At 44.1% G+C, this 21,206-nt stretch overlaps 1 protein-coding gene across 1 annotated transcript in view; it reads right to left on the reverse strand.

Moving 5' to 3' along the window:
• Positions 1-14,690, reverse strand: part of LOC130488160 (phospholipid-transporting ATPase VA-like) — a 114,167-nt gene extending 99,477 nt beyond the window's left edge. Inside the window, exon 1 of the mRNA XM_056861763.1 lies at positions 14,308-14,690. Coding sequence (XP_056717741.1) covers positions 14,308-14,690 — 383 coding nt within the window. The remainder of the gene's footprint in view (positions 1-14,307) is intronic.
• Between the last annotated feature and the right edge of the window lie 6,516 nt (positions 14,691-21,206).

Genomic DNA, 21,206 nt, shown 5'->3' on the forward strand with positions numbered 1-21,206 from the left:
GTCTCCCTGTTCAATATATATCTATATCTATATCTATATCTATATCTATATCTGTCTGTCTGTCTGTCTGTCTGTCTGTCTGTCTGTCTGTCTATCTATCTATCTATCTATCTATCTATACGAAAACACTTAAGCTGGCTTTCTATTTCCACTGAGGCTGAACACCACAAGCTAACACAGGGTACCCCAACATGGTGCACATGGGCACCATGGAACCCACCAGTACTTCCCCTGGCATCCTCCAAGCTTTTCAGAAAGTGTAAGTCAGGGTTTGTTATTGGCTGCCTTCATTCAAAGGAAATAGTTTTCCATAGCTGCAGAAACAGCCACTAGAGCAGTGGTTCCCAACCTTTTTTTGGCCATGCACCACCTAAGCATCTCTAAAATCCTGATGCCCCCCCTGTGACATACAATTCTTATTATTCAAAAAGTGAACTATTCACGTGGAGGAAGTCTAAAAGGCCATTAACCTGGTCTAAACAAGCTTCCAAAGAACATGGCATTCATGAAAGAGAAAAACAAAAGAACGAAAGGACAGTTGAAGTAATTCACTGTTAATAACTCACTCTCGAATTGCCCCCCTGTGGGGTGTGTGCCCACATTGGGAACCACTGCACTAGAGGATTGTGAGGACTGGTAAGCACCCAGGCTTTCCTTAGTCAACGTGCAGTTCAATTCTCCCTTTAGGCTTTTATACTTTTTATCCCTTCTTTATCTTTCGTTCCTTTCTTCTTATCCCTCCTTCTCTTTTTCTTTCCCCACATGGGCTTCCCTTCCTTTATTTTTATTTTATTTCAAAAAATCTGGCACTATTCAAATCCACGCTTTTGGCTCCCTTTATTTTGGGTTTTTTCCTCCTTGTTTGGGTTTACCAAGTGCACCCCCCCGTGTGTGTGTGTGTGTGTGTGTGTGTGTGTGTGTAAAGTGCCTTCAAGTTGCAGTTGACTTATGGTGACCCCTTTTTGGGGTTTTAATGGCAAGAGACCAACAGAGGTGGTTTGCCAGTGCTTTCCTCTGCACAGCAACCCTGGTATTCCTTGGTGGGCTGACCCTGCTTAGCTTCTGAGATCTGACGAGATCAGGCTAGCCTGGGCCATCCAGGTCAGGGCTGCACACCCCTACATGGAACTTTTTAACATGGTGTGTATGGCTGTGCAACACAGGTTTGATGCAGCTTTTAAAAGCTTATCACCTGAAACCACAACATGATTTGCAACAATATTCTTATGCCAAGTTAAATAAGAGCAAACTACTTAAAATTGTGGAGCCATTGAAAATCTTTCAATAGAAAATCTTTTTTAATGTAACTTCCTGAAATGAGATCTATGCTTCTAGGCAACCATAACAAAAACACATTCAAGGAAAGAGGGTTACAAATGACTCGAGACAAGGAAGGTGCATCTCAGTGCCTTGACTAGGAACAGCATTTCTGGAAGGAAAGAAAATGTAGCTAAGCAGTTAAGATTACTAAAGCTTCCCAGGGGAACCCCACTCTTTCCCATCTATGGTTACTATTATTAAGTCTGTCAAATTATGATTACTAATTTTTTATATTACTTTTACGAAGTGCAATGTGCTCTAAAATTTTTTATCTGATTTGACCCCACAAAAATATTCAGGTGGTACTATTGTTTGGTTAACTGGAGAAACTACCGGGGGGTGGGGAGGGGGGCAAGTGCAATCAAGGAGGCCTACAAGTAACATTGTGGGAAAGTTCTACCACTGCGTGATCTTCCCAAGCTTCACACTGAATGAAGTTCAAGGAGTTCCATGCTACACCAAATTTAGCTACAAGGGTCGGCTGCATCACCCCTGTTCTGTGCAAATGACATAGGTTGCCAGTGTGCTTTCAGGCCCAAGACAAAACCCTGGTGACAACCTTGAAGGCCCTACAGGGCTCGAGTCCAAGACTAGGGTTGCCAACCTCCAGGTGGTGGCTGGAGATCTCCCACTATTACAACTGATCTCCAGGCGACAGAGATCAGTTCACCTGGAGAAAATGGCCACTTTGGAAGGTGGACTCTATGGCATTATACCCCCATTGAAGTCCCCCCATCCCCAAACCCTGCCCTCCTCAGGCTCCACCACCAAGTTTGCCAGGTATTTCCGAAACCAAAGCTGGCAACCCTAGGCAGGGACACCTGGTAGACTGTTCCACCCATTCATGCCGACTCATGCTCTGAGGTTCACCCAGGAAGCTTTATTGAGGGAACCCCCAATCAGAGAATTCAATCTGGGGGAACACACATTTCTCAGAAACTGCTCAAGACCTGTGGAACTTATTCTTCTTTGCACTGTGGATGGTTTGCGGTTTTTTTTAGACCTTTTGGCATCATCTGACAACTTTTGTATTCCTAAGGGCCTTTTTTTTTTTTAAAGCTCAACTTTGCCCCTGGTACTTGTTAGCATTTTAATGGCTGTTTTGTTATCGGCGTTTAAACTGATTTGTATGGCTGTTAAGCCATCACACATTTATTTTTAAATAGACAGACTAATAAACAAACACAAACTTTAGCATAAATGATTTTTTCAAAAAAAAAAAAAAAACTAAGACCATAAGTTCACAAATAATTATTTCTAATAGCCAGTAAGTCGAGGTTTTCTTACTTCCTGCTCTACAAAGATGAAACAGTTGGTTTCTGGTTGTCCTCAGTACCTGCGGAGTTTTTTCTTTTCTTTTTAAACTTCAGAGGAGTGGTAAGTAGCATATCACACTCTTGTAGCATATCTTGTAGCATATCACTCTCTCCATCTTGTTTCACAAATGTTGCATCCTGGCATAAGACACAGCAAGGCAACATTTTGATAAAGGCACTCTCTGCCTCCTTATACTGTCAGTTTTGAGGATAAAATAATACCTGTGTAATGAGATGTCCCTGCTGGTTGTTGGAATCAAATTTATGTTGGTCATGGACAACCTCAGGACCACATCTGTGGGCCCTCATCTAAGACCAGAACTGACCCAAACAGCACAGATTGGCCTCAATAATAAGCTCAACTGAAACATTTACCAAATAACCCTCCGAGGAAGCGTATTTTGGGTTAGGGTAGGGTTTGAGAATATGACCAAATTTTCCATGTTGCTTGTAATAGTAAGGAAAATATTTTTGAAAAGAGGTGTCAATGGGTGCCTTTGAGAGCTCTGAGTTATAAAAAGTATGTTATTTATCAAAGCCATGTAAGGAACTGAAAGCCCTTCCTGTCACCTTGCTGTGGAGTCTGGCCAGCCTGCCCAAATCCAGTAAAAGGTAAATAATACATAAGTGACAAGCCTGACACAATGTGAAAATACATGAACTGTGGCCAGGCCCAATCTTGCCTTGAAAGGTTTATTGCAGAGGTGACTCACTTTTCAGTTTTTGAAACAACGTATCAAATTCTTCATACAGCCATTAAGTTTAAGTCACATCTTTGGATAAACATGGGTCCTCTCTCTCACATACACTTTCTGTCTCTTTCTCTCTCTCACACATACTTGTTGATTTTCATGTTTCTTCCTGCAAAATTCCCCTTATTACTATCTCTCATATAAAAGCACTGTCTTACATACAGCTGGAATAATCTTGGCTCTGTAGAGCTTTTTGCTTGGCTAGATTGAATGCTAACCCTTCTATGGTAATGCAGGGCAGAATTCTGAATATACCATACTCAGATAGGATCTGCCCTTGCTCTTCTGGCTCTATTGACTCATTAGCCCATGCCCTTTTGGAAGGCCGCTTTTACGAGGAACTTCGATCGCACTATATTTCCCCCCTTTTAATATACAAATCCAATGCCTCTGTGACTGACATAATGCCTTTTTTACTAAGCGATAGGGACCCCAAGGCTACATTGTCAGTGGCAAGATTTGTTTCAGTCCTTATATCTCTCCAACACTTGATATATGCTGCTCAAGATCAATTGATCAATGAGCTTCTAAGGGATAAAAGGAAAGGAAAGGAATCATCTTGGCATTACACAAACCAACTTAGGAGCTCATCTCAGAAGAATCATCAGCCAGCAGTTTCAGAGAGTTAGCTGATCCCAGGAGGAGACAGACCAACAAATTCTACAGAATCAACATGGCAGAGCTCAGTGGTGAGACGGGCAAAACTGCCTGGTGCATGACAAGCTGCAGGAACTGAAGGTGACTTAGGGTGGGATGGAAAATGAGTGTTATAGAACCACCCAAATCAGAAATCCTGGCTCCAGTTCTTCTCTTTCACTATGAAATATAAAGCAGAACTTATAACTGGTCAAGATGTTGTGGGTTTCCCTGCCTTACATAACTAGCTAAGCTAAGCTTGTCTTGTGGCTTGTAGGGTGCTTGCTAACCACATCCTGTTCTTGTAGTGCCAAATAAGATGGAGAAATTGTTGGTTTATTGGTCACCTTATAGTTTGCCATTCAGGCTGGAGAGCTGCTATGTAGATCACATGGAAGTTTAAAAGCAGGAAACCCCACAATGGTTTAAATGCTCCTCATGTTGATGGGTATTCATTGTTTTATGGGCTTTATTGTTGTTGTGATATCTTATTCATTAGCCATATCAGGAATATATAGATTGAGGGGGGGAGTACAAATAACTAATCAAACAGTTGGTCTAAAGACCAGATATGGCTCAGTGAAAAACACTGGAACTATACGCTGGATCATTGATTGGACCAGGAGGGGCTGCAGGAAAGCATTTGCATTCCTGGCATCTCATCTCCTGTTAAAAGAATCAGGTAGCAGGTGATGTGAAAGACTTCCACCTGAGACTCTGGAGACTGCCATTGTCTGAGTAGACAACCTGATCATGATAGATTAATGGTTTGACTCAGTGCAGCCTCATTTGAGGCCCTGAGCTTGAACCAAATGCTCCCCAATCACTGTTGGCGTCAGTCACGTAAGCACACAGAATCTGTCATACCAACAAACTGAAGCAGGCACTCTCCCACTGCGCTCCAGTCCCACATTCTTCAAGCATGCCATAGTATGGGGAGCCAAGTAAACTATGCCGATAGTGAGAATGAAACCCTGACGAAGGAAATGCATTTTTCTGGAGTCTTTTCCCTCCTCTGTCCTGAGACTACCAAGCCAACAGAACTGCTGGACTTAAACTCAAAGAGGCCAACACGTTTAAGTCTTCCATTGTATATTCAGCATGGAAGAGAACTGCTTTGCTGGATTGGACCAAGGTCCATATAGTCCAGCATCCTGTTTCCAACAGTTTCCCCCTCTGAGAAAATCAGGGCAGAATACCTGACAGAAGAGCACCAGAAGATTCCCCGGCAATTCTGGTAAAGAACTAAGCTTTTGACCTGGGAAGAAAGCACTTGCATAGCACCATGAGTGGAAACATCTCTTTCATTGCAGGATGCACTGCAGTGTTTGAAACACTGAGCTGGCATGGTAGTTGGAAACCGAATTCAAAGCATTTCTGAAGGGGCATCGATTCTAGATTAACCCATTCAAACCCAAGACACACTCCTGAATAGCATCGTCTACGTCACCCCAATTATCTGTCAGTAAAGCTGAAACTGCTTGTGAAACTTTTGGAAAACAAGAAATATGTGAACTACAAGGGAAGAACAGCTGCTGTCCTCGTTGCTGAGGCTATTGCTGCTGCATTGCATCATCTTTCACAACACTGTCATCAGGATGCTTCTGCCAAGTTCAGATTTTGGAACTGAAACTGCGGTGGTACCTGCATGGTCTTTAAAACGTAAGTGGAGAAGAAGAGGAATTCAGGCTTGCTCCAGCTAAAGTGCCTTGATTAATACCTTTTGAACACTCTGAAAAGTTATCATTATTTTGGCATCCTTAAACATCCCTTACTGTAGACACTGTCCCTGTATTGATGTAGTACCACAGCAAGCAAGCATTATGACTGCCAGATTTATTTATTTTCCTTACCAAGCATTTGTTCTTTTTAAGAAATAGGTATGATCATGTGTAGAACAATAAAGAAGTTAGTGAATAAATACAGGTATAACTGATTCATTCTGGGGAAACAGCAACATCAGGAAACAGTGTTCATGGACATTTTTCCAACAGTTCTAAGAAACATTGTTCTGCATGCTATTTTTACAAAAGGTGTCTGCAGGAATCTAGCTTTTTACCTTGGCACATTCTGCATTTCTGAACAATCCGCTTTGTCAGTACAGACTTGGGGCTACGTTTCACAAAGCACACAACTTGTGGAGGGCCAAGTCCAAACACAGCCCATGTATTGTGGCCCATCACATCCTTGACAAAACCTTTCTTTTCTGCAGCCCCATGCAGGCAGCAAAGCAGGACATTTATTGCCTACACCCCTTCCCAGCTTTGTGGATCACAAGCTGCATGGACCTGTCAAAATGTAAGGTGGCCCTCCCTGAAGAGACAGATAGCAGATTGTCCCACCTTTTCTAACATTCCACTTTGCTACATGGTTTTTTCATGTGTTTTCATCAGGCAATGGAGACAACAGGGCTCGGTCTGAAGACACCTCCAGGTGTTCCATGGATGGCCAATGGATGGCCCAACACAAGAGGAGTGAAGCTGGATGACTTTTCAGTCTCTTAACAGCCATAGGATGCTCAAATCCACTTCATACCTTCACTAAACATGTGGAAGGAGCAGAATCATGCCCATCATTGCCACACCTCCATATGTCATTGAAAGCTCCTCATAGTGTGTCTATAATGGTATCCACAAAGTACATAAATGCACTGTGTGCAAAGCAGGGATTTCTGATTGTTTGGACAGTGCTCCCAGCATACATAGGTCCGTATTCATGTAAGGTCTATAGTGGTGGAAAGTGCTGCCAAGTTACAGACAACTTATGGCAACCCTGTAGAGTTTTCAAGGCAAGAGTCATTCATGGGTGGTTTGCCACCATCTTCCTCTGTGTAGCAACCCTGGACTTCCTTGGTGGTCTTCCTTTTTGCTTCTGAGATCTGACAAGATTGGGCTAGCCTGGGCCATCCAGGTCAGTGAATACGATCTATGAAAACTTGTAAATGAATCCATGGAGACTGGGAATATCGAGAGCATAAACAGCTCTGCTCTCTCCTCCGCCACATATTCAGTGGAAGTCTGAACGAGACTCCAGTTGGACCCCATCCAAGCCCTAAATGTGATGAGATTAGCTGGGTGGGAGTGGGGGTCAAGAGGCAGCACCAAGTTATTAATCCAAACTAAGTGGGAGGATGATCATGACATTTTTGGAAACATCAGAAGTTAATTTAACTAGGATGATGTTTACCCTGGGTTATTAAAATACAGGGTTGCATGAAGGTCATGCAGCGTGCTCAGATAACAAGATTTACTGATATGGTGATTAAGTTAATGGGGGCTGTACATTCTTCAAATCAAAACTTGGTGTGCTTCTTCTGAGTCTCAAGGGCCTATACACTGAAGCTTCTATTTCTACCAGGGTGGTCAAAAAGTTCCATTTTTTAAAAAAAAGGCACAACACTGTTATGCATACCTATCTGCAGTCAGAAAGACTAAATGAGAGACAGCAAAACTATTACTGCCCACAAAATCTAGACCACAGCTTCTTAAACTTTTACCACTCGCGACCCCTTTTCGCCCAATAAATTTTTACATGACCCCAGGTATATAAAATAGGTATACAAATCAAACATTTACTGATAATAAATCAATTTTTGTGACCCCCACATTCAGTTATACAACCCCATATGGGGTCGCGACCCCATTTAAGAAGCTTTGGTCTAGACTACTCCACCCCTGCTTTCTCAAGGTTAATTTAAATAAGAGATATGAAGACAAAGGATTTATGAACAAAAAGAAAGATCAACAACTTTGGGACTATGCCTTAAAGAACAATTCCATAGCATGTTAGAGAAACCATTAGCAGGCAATACAAAACTGGTATAAGTGATGCCAGTTCATATATCACTCATATGATACTGATTACTGATCACAAAACCAAATGCAGAGGCATATATTACATTGAGAATATCCCTGTTGGGGGAAGTACGGATATTTTTCAGCAACAGATGCCTCTCTGTGATGGCACTGCTAGCTATAAATGAAAGAAGTCTACTAGATTACTTATCACACACGCTGCGATAGGCTCACAACTAGTGAATTCTACACCTATGGCTGATGTGTGTTGGAAAGACGAAACCTCAATGAATTAAACATTCTTGTTTCAGGCTCTTTCTTATAAGACATTCAGAGGCTTAACTGAATGAGGCAATATTTATATCAAGTGATAAATATTTTTGAATAATGTCATTAAAATATATGGACATGCCCTTGTCCAAAGTATCTAAATCATGCCATCTCGAGTCAATAGCCCATACAGTTTCACAGGAAAGCAGTTTTAAACACATCACTCTCAAGATGCTATTTAAAAGGGATTATTGATATTGCTGTTATGCTGCTGTCTTTAGCTGTAAGCAGTAGAGAAAAATAGGCTGGAGATAAAACCTCTTTGCACATGAACAGCATTAATCAGCATGACCATTTGCCACTGGTTGTTCCTGTCAGGGCAGAAGGATACATTATGCATAATTCCACAATTATTTGGGGATGGAGACAGTTTATTTTTTAACAAAATGCAGCCACTGAGGTTGCAATTTGGATGGGGAGACCGGTACAGAGGAAGAATGGTAACTCACAGCCCATTCCTGAAAAATGGGCTGAAAGTCCATAAGAGTAATCGCATGATTACACGCACTGACGCTGGTGGCGAGGCCAGGCCCGCTGGCAGCAGAGCGCCGTGGGACCACGCTTCCCCCCTCTGCCGGCGCGGCCTCTCCATGACGCCAGCCACGGCATAGAGGCCGCGCCGGTGCAGGGGGCGGGCCGGGGGGAGGAGCCGCCAGCTAGGCGGCTTCCTATCCCGGTTTGGCCAGATACGCCGGCGCCAGGAACAGCAGTGCTGCGCCTGCTTTTGAGCAGGAGCAGCCTCGCTGTTTTCAATGGGGCTTTTAGCCCTGGCGAAACAAAACAAAAAGCCGCAAAACGGCTTTTTTTTGTTTTACAGAGTGCTTGAATTGGCTTAGGAGGAGGCGCCACTGCGCCTCTTCCCTGCCGACTCCGCATGCCGTTGTTTCAGGAATGGGCGGTCAAATATTCGCTGCTGAAAACAACTTCCCATTGAAAGTATCAACCAAAGAACAGGTTAGTAAATTGGTGCTGGGAGTAAGAGCGTTATCAAGCAATACCTCAGTGCAGTCCAGTGCTAGGATTCTTTCAGTAGCATGACTGTTTACAAAATCACAGAAGGAAAGGTCTCAAGTTCTTTCAATTCAATTCCTGTGCATGGACCAAAGATGGGGCTTCCAGGAACCATCAAAAAATGAAGTTTCTCAGAAACAGCTGGTACAAATTCTGCCCTTCTAGTTGCCAGAGGCATCATGAGTTATGCTAGCTAAACCATGCATCCACCCATCTAGTCAACTTATGATTATCCTGAAGTTCTGTACAAATATATTTGGCTAAATAAAATACTTCATTATTTCACTTGACGTTTTCTCATTTTCCTTCAAAAGGTTAAAGATTGTGCACTGTTAGTCACTCTGAGCTGAAAAAAGCACCTGCCTATGGCATAATGGTCACAATTACAAATGTTAAAAACATCATAGGTGCTAAAGCCACCTCTGCCCAATTGCAGTATCAACCCAAACTCAAAATACAATTGCTCTCCCATTTCTATAACCTTCCTGATACGGTCCAAGGAAAACATCCATGCGAAGCCATGAAATTAATAATGGCTGTTTCAAAAAATATATCCTATAGTTAAGCATTTATTTGAAATGTTGAAATATTAGACTTGGGGCGTGAGAGAACGAGGAGGCGATGTCGAGCAAAGGAGGAAACAGACTTCTGCCTAAAGAAGGGTCTGCAAAAGGAAGGCAGACGAAAAGGTGGCTACAGAGTTGTGTGCATACCTTAGGCTTTCCTACGCAAGAGTTACACCACTGACTTCAATGGGTTTACACGGAAGTAACTAACTATAGCACTGCATTGTATGTCACACACAGATTTTGACTCCAGTATTGTCTGTGGCGAGACAGTGCAGAGCCATGGAAGAACTTTTCAGCTAACACCCCTCGGCTGTGGAACTCCCTTTTCCAGGAGGCGAGGCTGGTACCCTTGCTATAGGCTTCCCAGAGATAGCTCAAGGCACTTCTGTTCCAGAAGGCCTTTGATCTCACAAAGTACTGGGTGGTGCCTTGTCCTCTTTTATGGTATTTATGGATATTTTACACTGATGTTTTCATGTTTTAGGATTGAAATGATGAACACTATTTTTGTTATTGTTAAATAAATAAAATAAATATTTATCTCAAGCCAAAGCTTATAATTACCACTGCAACATTCCAGCATCACATATTTAATTGCATTGAAAATCAACATGACCCCATGTTTATTTCTCATTTTACTACGTGACAAAAATAATAGGTGTGGGAGAGATTATCTTTGTCATCCATTCAAATATGCTCCTGATTTCAATTTCTTCCATTTTCCGTCTCCCTGCACACCCTCATGTTATGCCTGGCCAAAAATGCATCATGCCCTGTGATGTCTGAGCACACCCAAGAATACACAGCCCACAACTGTAATGTTGTAGCTTTAATCTCTTATCTGAACTGATTAGACAAATAAACATTTTTATTAAGCTTGGTTTAAAGGCTTTTCTTTCAGTAGCATGATAATTTAACTGCATATTATCGTTTGTTGGTCACGTATTCATCAGACCATTAAAAACATCAATACAGAATTTCCATACAGAACATCTTCCAAACATACACTCTCATAAGAACATAAGAAAAGCCATGCTGGATCAGACCAAGGCACAAGTCCAGCAGTCTGTTCACACAGTGGCCAACCTATGGAACCTATCTTACCCTATGAAACTCACCTGTCTATGCTCCACCAGTGTTGGGTAGGCAGTTCATTTCTTTAGGGAAGCAGTCATCATTCAAATCGTCACACACATCCAGGGAGTTTCTGCTAAAGAACTCAGATGCCATAAGGCTTGCTATATTGTACCTCACCACACAAGGAAATTTAAGAAACCAGAACTATCCATCAGAATACACTCTTGCTGCCCTGGCCAATTCTCTTGCTGTACCCCTTCCAACAACGTTCTAGAGCACAGAAGCACTGAGAAAGTTTCAAAAGGAAGAAGCAGGCAATGAAAGAACCAACTGCCTCTTGCACTTAAGGCTTAGCACTGAACAGAGAAAACAGCATCAGGCCATGGGACAGTGTGAACAGCCCTCCTTCTTCTCTGGCAGGCAAATCCCTGTCTATTGTTAGGAGAGTGTGTTAATGCTAGAAACCTATATTAAAATAACACTAGGTATTTATTATACCAGCCCTGACCTGGATAGCCCAGGCTAACCTGGTCTCATCACTGCTCAGAAGCTTAGCAGGGCCAGCCCTGGTTAATATTTGAATGGGAGACCGCCAAGGAATACCAGGGTTGAAATGCAGAGGAAGGCAATGGCAAACCACCTCTGAACGTCTCTTGCTTTGAAAACCCCATGAGGAGTTGCCATAGGTTGGCTCTGACTTGACAACACTTCACACACACATTTATTATACTCACTTTATAAAACTGGCATTTTAAGTAAGTTCAAGAAGAGGGGAGGGGTTGTGGCTCAATAGCAGAGCTTCTGCTTTACATGCAGAAGGTCTCAGGTTCAGTCCAGGGCATCTCTAGTTGAAAGGAGAAAGTAGTGGGTGATATAAGAGATGTTTCTCTGCCTGAGACCCTAGAGAGCCACTGCCAGTCACAGTAGACAATACTGACCCTGTCAGACCAACAGTATAAGGGAGTTTCATGAGTGTTCAACCTGACTAGTGTCATGTTAAAAAGGTAAAGGTCCCCTGTGCAAGCACCAGGTAATTCCTGACCCATGGGGTGACGTCACATCCCGACGTTTACGAGGCAGACTATGTTTACAGGGTGGTTTGCCAGTGCCTTCCCCATCCCCAGTCATCTTCCCTTTACCCCCAGCAAGATGGGTCCTCATTTTACCGACCTCGGAAGGATGGAAGGCTGAGTCAACCATGAGCCGGCTACCTGAAACAGACTTCCCTCAGGATCGAACTCAGGTCATGAGCAGAGCTCGGACTGCAGTACTGCAGCTTACCACTCTGTGCCACGGGGCTCCTAGTGTCATGTTAGCTGAGGCCAATGAGAGTTCCAGGTATCACCAGAGCTGGGTGGAAGGGAATTCTTGTGTAAGTCTCTTAGCTCCGTCCTGAGCACCTAAACCCTAATTTCAGAGTTTAAGTGTGAACTGAACATAGGGGCTGCATCAAGAACACAGCTTCCATTTTTAAAAACCTGTTATTTTTTCATCAATGAATGCTTTCAAATCACATTTTAAAAATACTATAAACTTCTAAGAATTCGAATAAAGTCACAACACACCTTTTCAAATGGTACGCTGGAGAGAGCTGGTCTAAATACAAATAAGTTGGATTTGTTGATGCCATATATAGTCCTAAGGGTGAAGACACACTGACTTTCTAACTATGATGATGCTCTGCCCTGAAAATAAAAATATCTAGTATTCCATCAAAATCACTTCCACCATAATTCAGAGTGTCCATCCATCTTCACCCTGAGCTTTATATGACACTCAGTTCCACCACAACTGTTAAGATCTATGATTGCTCTGTAACTCCAGTGGAGCTAAAGATAAGAGACTATCACACGCCAGATATCTCAGAAGATATTAGGGCCAAATTAGACATGATAGCATCCTTATGTCCACCATGGGCTGCCACCATTTAAAAGCCTAAAATGGGCAATTTAAAAACACCATGAGGGCTTAGTCCTGATCAGGTCTCCAGCACTGTGGGCTGAGACATCTCCCCTCCACCTTTCAAGTGCTGAAACAGCCATGGTGTCTGTATGGCCATTTCAGCACTTGAAAAGGAGAAGGGGGAACAAGATCTCTTTGTCCCACCATAGTGCAGGCCCATTGCCCTCATGACATTTTTAAATTGTCAATTTTAGGCTTTAAAATGACATCTCCATGGGAGGCATGAGGACGCCATCATGTCAAGTTTGGCCCTTAACCACCAGCCCGTTGCCTGTTCTATATGCCCCATAACTGCAACATAGGCATCTCTATCCTTTTATGTCAGCAGAGATTTAACTGCATATTATTGTAACGAGGATTCAAGTTACTCGTGCTAAAAATAAATTAAAAAAATTACCATGCTGCTATAACTATTTTTACAATGCAGTCGTCTCAAAAATGTTATGAATGAAACAACACATTTCAGATACAGGATCAAAAGTTAATTTTGCATCATGTAAACTGATAACATAGGAGGGAAGGCGTATAGCTCAATCTCATCATATCTCGGAAGCTAAGCAGGGTCAGCCCTGGTTAGTATTTGGATGGGAGACCACCAAGGAATACCAGGGTTGCTGTGCAGAGGAAGGCACTGGCAAACCACCTCTGATAGTCTCTTGCCATGAAAACCCCATAAGGGGTCGCCATAAGTCGGCTGTGACTTCACGGCACTTTACATACACACATACTGATAACATATCTATATTTCTTCATGCAATCATATAATGTGGTTATACACTAATTGGTTAGGCCATTTAAAGTAAAGCAGTGGGTGCCATAAAAATCCTACATAAACGAAATTGAGCGGTCATGATGATTTAAAATAGAGAAAAGATTTTTGTGGGGGGGGAGAGTCAGAGAAATGGCAGAACATGAACAAGGGTATATCACTGCAAAACACAAGGAAAGGAATGATGCCACAACCTAGTTCTGCAAACCTGCACACACTTACACATCAAAAGGGCTTGTGCATGCACAATGTTCCACAGAATACTATTCCATGTAAATCAGGTCATCTCAGCAAATACCCCCAATAAACAACCACACAAATCTACAGAACCGCTCAAACTCTCTAAAGAAGAAACTCTGTTCGTAATGAAATATGAAATCAGGGTTTTCATGCATCACGCTATAGGAAATGTGATTGCAAGTTGAAGGGGTTGGATAAAGGTAAAGAATAAAGCAAAGGAAATCAAATATATGGCAGAAGTCATCAGAGATATTTACGGGGATATTGTTATATTAATCACAATGTTTTAAGTGAGTTTTGCTATTGCCTGGGGTAAGAGAGGGAAGAAGGTTAGCGGCTGTTTTAAAAAAGAGAGGACAGCCTTTTCCGTAAAGTTGATAAAACAGAAGTCTTAATTTCTGGAAGGCTTCCAGACAGTTTTCTCACGTCTTTTTCTGTCCGGCAACAGGACCCGCAGGCGTGACATCTTCCCACCCTCCATTCTGCCCTTGCAACCCCACCAGGAGAACAAGGGCAACCGCCCCAAGTTACCTGCAGTAAACCAGACACTCCATGTGGTTGATCTCTTGGTCCGAGCGGTACCGGCTGTAGTCCTCCCACAGGTCCTTGACAGCGGTGACCGCCAAGATGAAGAGCACGGGGGCCAAGGCCAGCTCCGGCTGGAAGGCGTTGACAGCGGGCACGAAGTTGAGCAAAGCAATGAACACGAAGTACACATTGGCCAGGCGGTGGAACTGCTCAAAGAGGTTCTTGGGCAAGAAGGACAGGGCAGTGTACTTGGTGGTCTCCAGCCGGTTGTCAGCTGGAGGCCTGCAATCGCCCCCATCAGGCCTGGGCGGCAGCAGGCTGGAGCGCACCGTCCGCGACTTGGAGGCCTCTTTCTTCTTCCTCCTCCTCCTCCTCCTCTTCTTCATCCTCTCCGTTTCTTCCTTCTGCTCCGGAGAAGGTTCCCCTCCATCCCCGCCTCGCGCCATCCCCTTCTCTTCCAAAAGCACAAACACACAGAGAAAGGAAGTGAGAACTTTTTTTTCCTCCTGCACATGGAGAAAGTCCCCACCTCTCCCTCCCCTCCCACTATGTGGTCATCTCTGGGGGCCATTTATACACGGGAGGGTTTGCCTCGGATTTGTTGCTATCTGGATGCCCATTCCACCCCCCCCATCCAAATCCTCAAAACTCAAAAATCATGCAGATTTTTGCAGAGTTTTGCAAAGTTTTGCGAATGCAGAGTTTTGCAAAGTTTTGTGAATGCAGAGTTTTGCAAAGTTTTGCGAATGCAGAGTTTTGCAAAGTTTTGCGAATGCAAAAAACTTTGCAAAACTCTGCATGATTTTTGAGTTTTGAGGATTTGGATGGGAGGGGGGGGGGAATGTGCATCTACCCAGCAGCAAATGAAAGGCAAAACCTCCCGTGCATAAACGGCCCGGGAGCTTCCCCTTTCCCTCACTTTCTTTCCCTCCTACGGGAGGGGTCGGGGGTCTTCTCTGCCCTCCCCCGGAAAACCCCCCTTCTTTGGTTCGGAGTTTGGGGGGGGTGCCTTTCTCTCCCCCCACCCTTCTTCCAGGTTTCTCCTCGCTCCCCGGGCGGGGCTCCGCTGCCAGGCGGCGGGGGCGAGGGCGCGCACAAAGCCACCCTTCTCCGGGACGTCATTTCTCCCCAACCCGCTAACTCTCTTCCGCTCCACCGGAGCGGGGCTCGGCTTACGGTGGGGGGGGGGGAGCGGATGACACTCAACCCCAGGCCATGCGGCGGGGGTGGGGGAGAGAGAGAGCTCAGGAAACTCCCTGCATCAAACGGAGGGGACGGGAAGAGGAACTGCCAGAAAACTCCCCACCACCCCCCCTCCACCCACCCCACAAGCAACTTTCCCCCTACAAACCCAGAGTTTTCTGGCACCACCGCTTACATCTGCTGGTAGTGGCTATCGCTAGCATGGCAGCATGGACCCACGCTGGTGCTAAAGCTATGCTACAAGTGACGTTATTGCAGTCACTGTTAATTCATCTTGAAACATTTCTCGACGGTTGGTTACTGGCAAAAGGCACGTTGTAGAGGCCATTTATTCATGGAAGGTTTTGCATTGGGTTTGTCACTCTACAGATGCCCGTTTCCCCCATCTGAAGCCTCAAAACTGCAGGGCGGCTTATTGTTGAGTGTTGAGAATATGGATGGGGGGAAAGTGCATCGAAAGAGTGGCAAATCCAATGCAAAACCTTCTATGAGTAAATGGCCTAGACTGTCTTTGTATGGCTGTTCTCGTGAACATGCATGCATCTTTGGTTCTTGTAGGTTATCCGGGCTGTGTGACCGTGGTCTTGGTCTTTTCTTTCCTGATGTTTCGCCAGCAGCTGTGGCCGGCATCTTCCGAGGAGTAACACTGAAGGACAGTGGCACTCAGTGTCAAGTGTGTAGGAAGAGTAATATATAGTCAGAAAGGGGTTGGGTTTGAGAAGAACCCCTTTCCGACTATATATTACTCTTCCTACACACTTGACACTGAGTGCCACTGTCCTTCAGTGTTACTCCTCGGAAGATGCCGGCCACAGCTGCGGGCGAAACGTCAGGAAAGAAAATACCAAGACCACGGTCACACAGCCCGGATAACCTACAAGAACCAATGAACTCTGACCGTGAAAGTCTTCGACAATATTATGCATGCATCTGTTTGTAAGAAAGGGCCACCGCGTGTGCCACCTTACAAATGAAACCCGGGACCAGTCCCGGAATAAATAGATGGTTCCATATGTTCAGCTGTACACGGGTTGAATGTAACATTAGAATTACACAACACATGTAAAAAGAAAAATCGGGTGTACATGGATTCTATGCACAGTCACAGCAAGTTCCGAACAGGGCTCATGCCATTCTTGATAAAGGATCTGTCTGCAGCTACTTGCAGAAGGTAGGACGGTGGCTACTCGTTGGAAACGTCACATTACCATTAAATCACAGCATTAAGAGCTATTTTCGAGAAGAAACGTCGCCCTTCAGATATAAGGCAGATGCAATGCAAGCCATCATATTCCCTATTACTATGTATGGGTGTGAAAGCTGGACAGTGAAGAAAGCTGATAGGAAGACAATAGATTCCTTTGAAATGTGGTGTTGGAGGAGAGTGTTACGGATTCCGTGGACTGCCAAAAAAAAACAAATCAGTGGGTTCTAGATCAAATCAAGCCTGAACTGACCCTAGAAGCTAAAATGACTAAACTGAGGCTATCGTATTTTGGTCACGTCATGAGACGACAAGAGTCACTGGAAAAGACAGTCATGATAGGAAAAGTAGAGGGCAGCAGGAAAAGAGGAAGACCCAACAAGAGATGGATTGATAATCCATCAATAAAGGAAGCCACAGCCTTCAATTTGCAAGACCTGAGCAAGGCTGTCAAAGATAGGACATTTTGGAGGACTTTCATTCATAGGGTCGCCATGAGTCGGAAGCGACTTGACGGCACAACACACACACAATGCAAGCCATTGCTTATTCTAATTGTGGTTAGTTGATGAAACCGGGATCCGGGTTGCAGAGAATGCTCGCTGGCGTTGCGCACGTGCGCGCCGGGGATCCCCGCGCGCCTTTCCCCGGGGAAGCGGAGTTCAATCAGCCGGAGTTCAATGGCACTGATTCCCGGGGCAGCGCGCGGGGTGGGCCGGGGGGGACCTTGGCCCTGCACGGGTCGCTTTGCGGTCTGGAGGGAGGGGAAGGTGGCTTCGGCCCCCCTGGATCCGGCGTCCGCGTCCGCCTGGCGCGCAGTCGGCAAGAGGTTTCGATCGGGCCGGGAGCGGGGGAGGCTCCAGAGTGCATCGCTTCAGTCCCATCACTTTGATACGGTCCAAGACCGGCAGATAAAATATATATATATATACAGAGTATCGGGAGGCACCACTTCACTTCTCAGCCCCAGGGCCGGATTTACGTATAGGCTAAACAAGCTGTAGCTTAGGGCCCCACTCTCTTGGGGCCCCCCGAAAAATTTAAAGGAAAAAAAAAACTGGATGTACATTTCCAAAACCAACAATTACTTTGATAAAATGCATATTTTGTTACATGCAAATGGCTTTAGGTACCTATTAGGTCCATAAATTACCAAATGGCATATATTCAACACACACACACACACAAAAAAAACCAGCGACAATTTGTTGTTGACAAAGGACAGCTGGACATATAAAGGGCCCCATGACCTTCAATAGCTTAGGGCCTCATCAAACCTAAATCCGATCCTGCCTGATTCCGTTTTTGTCACAAAGCTGCCCTGACCCGAGTTTTCATCAATGTAGGTGGTTTTGTACCCACCAACCAGTTTCTTTCTTTCTTTCTTTCTTTCTTTCTTTCTTTCTTTCTTTCTTTCTTTCTTTCTTTCTTTCTTTCTTTCTTTCTTTCTTTCTTTCTTTCTTTCTTTCTTTCTTTCTTCCTTCCTTCCTTCCTTCCTTCCTTCCTTCCTTCCTTCCTTCCTTCCTTCCTTCCTTCCTTCCTTTCTTTCTTTCTTTCTTTCTTTCTTTCTTTCTTTCTTTCTTTCTTTCTTTCTTTCTTTCTTTCTTTCTTTCTCTCTCTCTCTCTCTCTCTCTCTCTCTCTCTCTCTCTCTCTCTCTCTCTCTCTTTCTTTCTTTCTTTCTTTCTTTCTTTCTTTCTTTCTTTCTTTCTTTCTTTCTTTCTTTCTTTCTCAAGGAAAATCTCCCCTACTCGTGGATGAGGCAGAAGACGTTTGGGGGCGACTGCTGCCTTGAAGCTGCTTGGGCGCCTCTCCTGCCCTGCTCGCCCTCCCTGCTTAGGTTTCGGGTTTCTGGAAACGAAAGGAGGCCAAGAATTCAAGCCGACAGGGCGGGAAAACTGCATCGGGGAGGCGTTAACTGAACACGGCGAGGCGATGGACAGAAACCACATCCAGACCAGAAACCACATCCAGTTGCTCTGCTTGATACAAATATTTTCCCTGCTTGGAGGTTCTACACCTCAGATCTTTCCGGTGACGCAGTGTTATGGCCGAAGCAGGTCTCACATTCAGTCAGCGTACCTTCCACTAGTGGTTCTCAAAGGATGGGTTAGGATCCAAAAGTGGGTCACCAGGCTGTCCTCTCTGGGTCTCGAGGCAAGAGTAGGGTTGCCAACTGCCAGGTAGTGAACCTAAAATATACAAAAAATTACCTATGCTGCACAATGGATATTTTCAACAGCAGGAGGTTCATATGCAATGTTAAAGTCTTATCTTTACTCTTGAGTAGACCACAAGTAAAAAATTCAAAAGTAAAAAAAATTGTGGTCTACTCAAGAGTGAAGATAAGACTTTAACATTGCATATGAGCCTCGTGCTGTTGTTTCTTATTGAAAACTGCCAGGTAGTAGCAGGAGATCTCCTGCTAATTCAACTGATCTCCAGCCAAGAGAGATCAGATCACCTGGAGAAAAATGGCCACTTTGGCAACTGAACTCTATGGCATTGAAGTCCCTCCCCTCCTCAAACCCCGTCCTCTTCAGGCTCCCCACACACTCCCCCCCCCGCAAAAAAAAAATCTCCCGCTGGTTGCGAAGAGGGACCTGGTAATCCTAATTGCCGACCTCCAGGTGCTGGCTGGAGATCTCCCACTATTACAACTGATCTTAGGCAATAGAGATTGAGCAGTTCCTCAGTGGAGCAGGCTTCCTCAGGAGGTGGTGAGCGCTCCTTCCCTGGAGGTTTTTAAGAAGAGGCTAGATGGCCATCTGTCAGCAAGGCTGATTCTATTACCTTAGGCAGATCATGAGGAGGGCAGTTATAAAAGCATAATGTATGATGAAGCAACACATCCAGAGTGATGCCAAAAAGATTAGTTAGAGGATGCTTTGCAAACACAAACTGCTAATTCTTGCGAGGTAAGGATCACTCAAAAAAGAAAATGCCCTGGAGACCAACTACGTCGAATCACACTATGTCAACATATCGCATAATAGCTTTATCTGCAGTCATTCTTCAAGGCACAATGAGGTGGCAGTTTCTTGTGTTCCTGGCCCCTTGCTGTAGTCCAAGAGCAGGAACACTGGAAATAGTTCCTTAGAGGATGGGAAATCCAAGCCAGCACAAGGATTCATTGCTTGCACCTCTCCTTGTTAAATGTATGAGTCTTGCCAAGTTTCTTTTAAGTGGCCCATCCGACTGGAAAAGTTTTTCCCTTTCTTTGGAAATATTTCTGAACATTATGGGAACCCAGCAGTGCAGACTTCATCAATCATCTTTGCCAGCCGTATGGGCTGGTGGGAGAGCAACAGACACTGTTACCGCACTAGGACTGTTACCGCACTTGTATTCCCAGCAATGTATTAAGAGTTTGAAAACGTTATAAAAAATACTGTTCGCACTTTGTTTGGCCCCTTTAGCTGTGAAGACGTCTTCCAACCATTTATAAGCTGTGGTATCCAAAAACTCTTTTAAAGCGATGTTGTTTACAACATTTTCAAACTCTTAACACATCGCTGGGAATACAAAGTGCGGTAACCCCCTAGGAATTCCCAGCAATGTATCAAGAGTTTAGAAATGTTATAAAAAAACATAGCTTTAAAAGAGTTTTTGGATGACACGGTTAAAAAATGGTTGGAAGACGTCTTCACAGCTAAAGGGGCCAAACAAAGTGCGAACAGTATTTTTTATAACAGTTTCAAACTCTTAATACATCGGTGGGAATACATTGAAAGTGGGAACAGAATTTTTTATAACATTTCCAAACTCTTAATACATCGCTGGGAATACCTAGTGTGGTAACAGACAGAGACAGAAACATCAGATCTGTGACACTGTGAGAATCATGCACAGAGACAGATACAGTGCATAGCATTCCAGGAGTCACAAATTCCAAGGATTCCACCCCCACTTCAATCTTGGCAAACATTACTTATTGCTCCGATTAGTATGGAAGAAAAAATGAGTACCCAGCTTGCGGGGGGTAAAGTGTATGACTGGGGAAGGAAATGGCAAAGCACTGTAAACATAGTCTGCCAGGTAAATGTCAGGATGCGACGTCATCCCATGGGTCAATAATGACCCAGTGCTTGCACAAGGGACTACCTTTACCTTTATGAAGTCATGCATTATACATAGGATTGTATAATGTATGGTGTTGCTAATGTACATAGTGTATTATCATTTAAACGTAGCCATTCTTTAAATTCCAAGCGAAATATAATTTGCTATTCTGCACAGTGTCTATCTAGCATCCTACTGGAATCTTTTTTTTTTTATTTTATTTTTTTGCCATCAAGTCACAGCTAACATATGGTGACCCCATAGGGTTTTCAAGGTAAGAGATTTTCGGAGGTGATTTGCCATTGCCTTTTTCTGAATCATGACCCTGGTATTCCTTAGAGATCTCCCATCCAAATATTAGCCAGGGTCGGGGGCTGGCATCCTAAATTTACGTTAATTGGATGAGACAAATACAATCAGTAACTATGAAAAATT

The sequence above is a fragment of the Euleptes europaea genome, chromosome 16 (assembly GCF_029931775.1).
Source record: "Euleptes europaea isolate rEulEur1 chromosome 16, rEulEur1.hap1, whole genome shotgun sequence".
Classification (NCBI taxonomy): Eukaryota; Metazoa; Chordata; class Lepidosauria; order Squamata; family Sphaerodactylidae; genus Euleptes; species Euleptes europaea.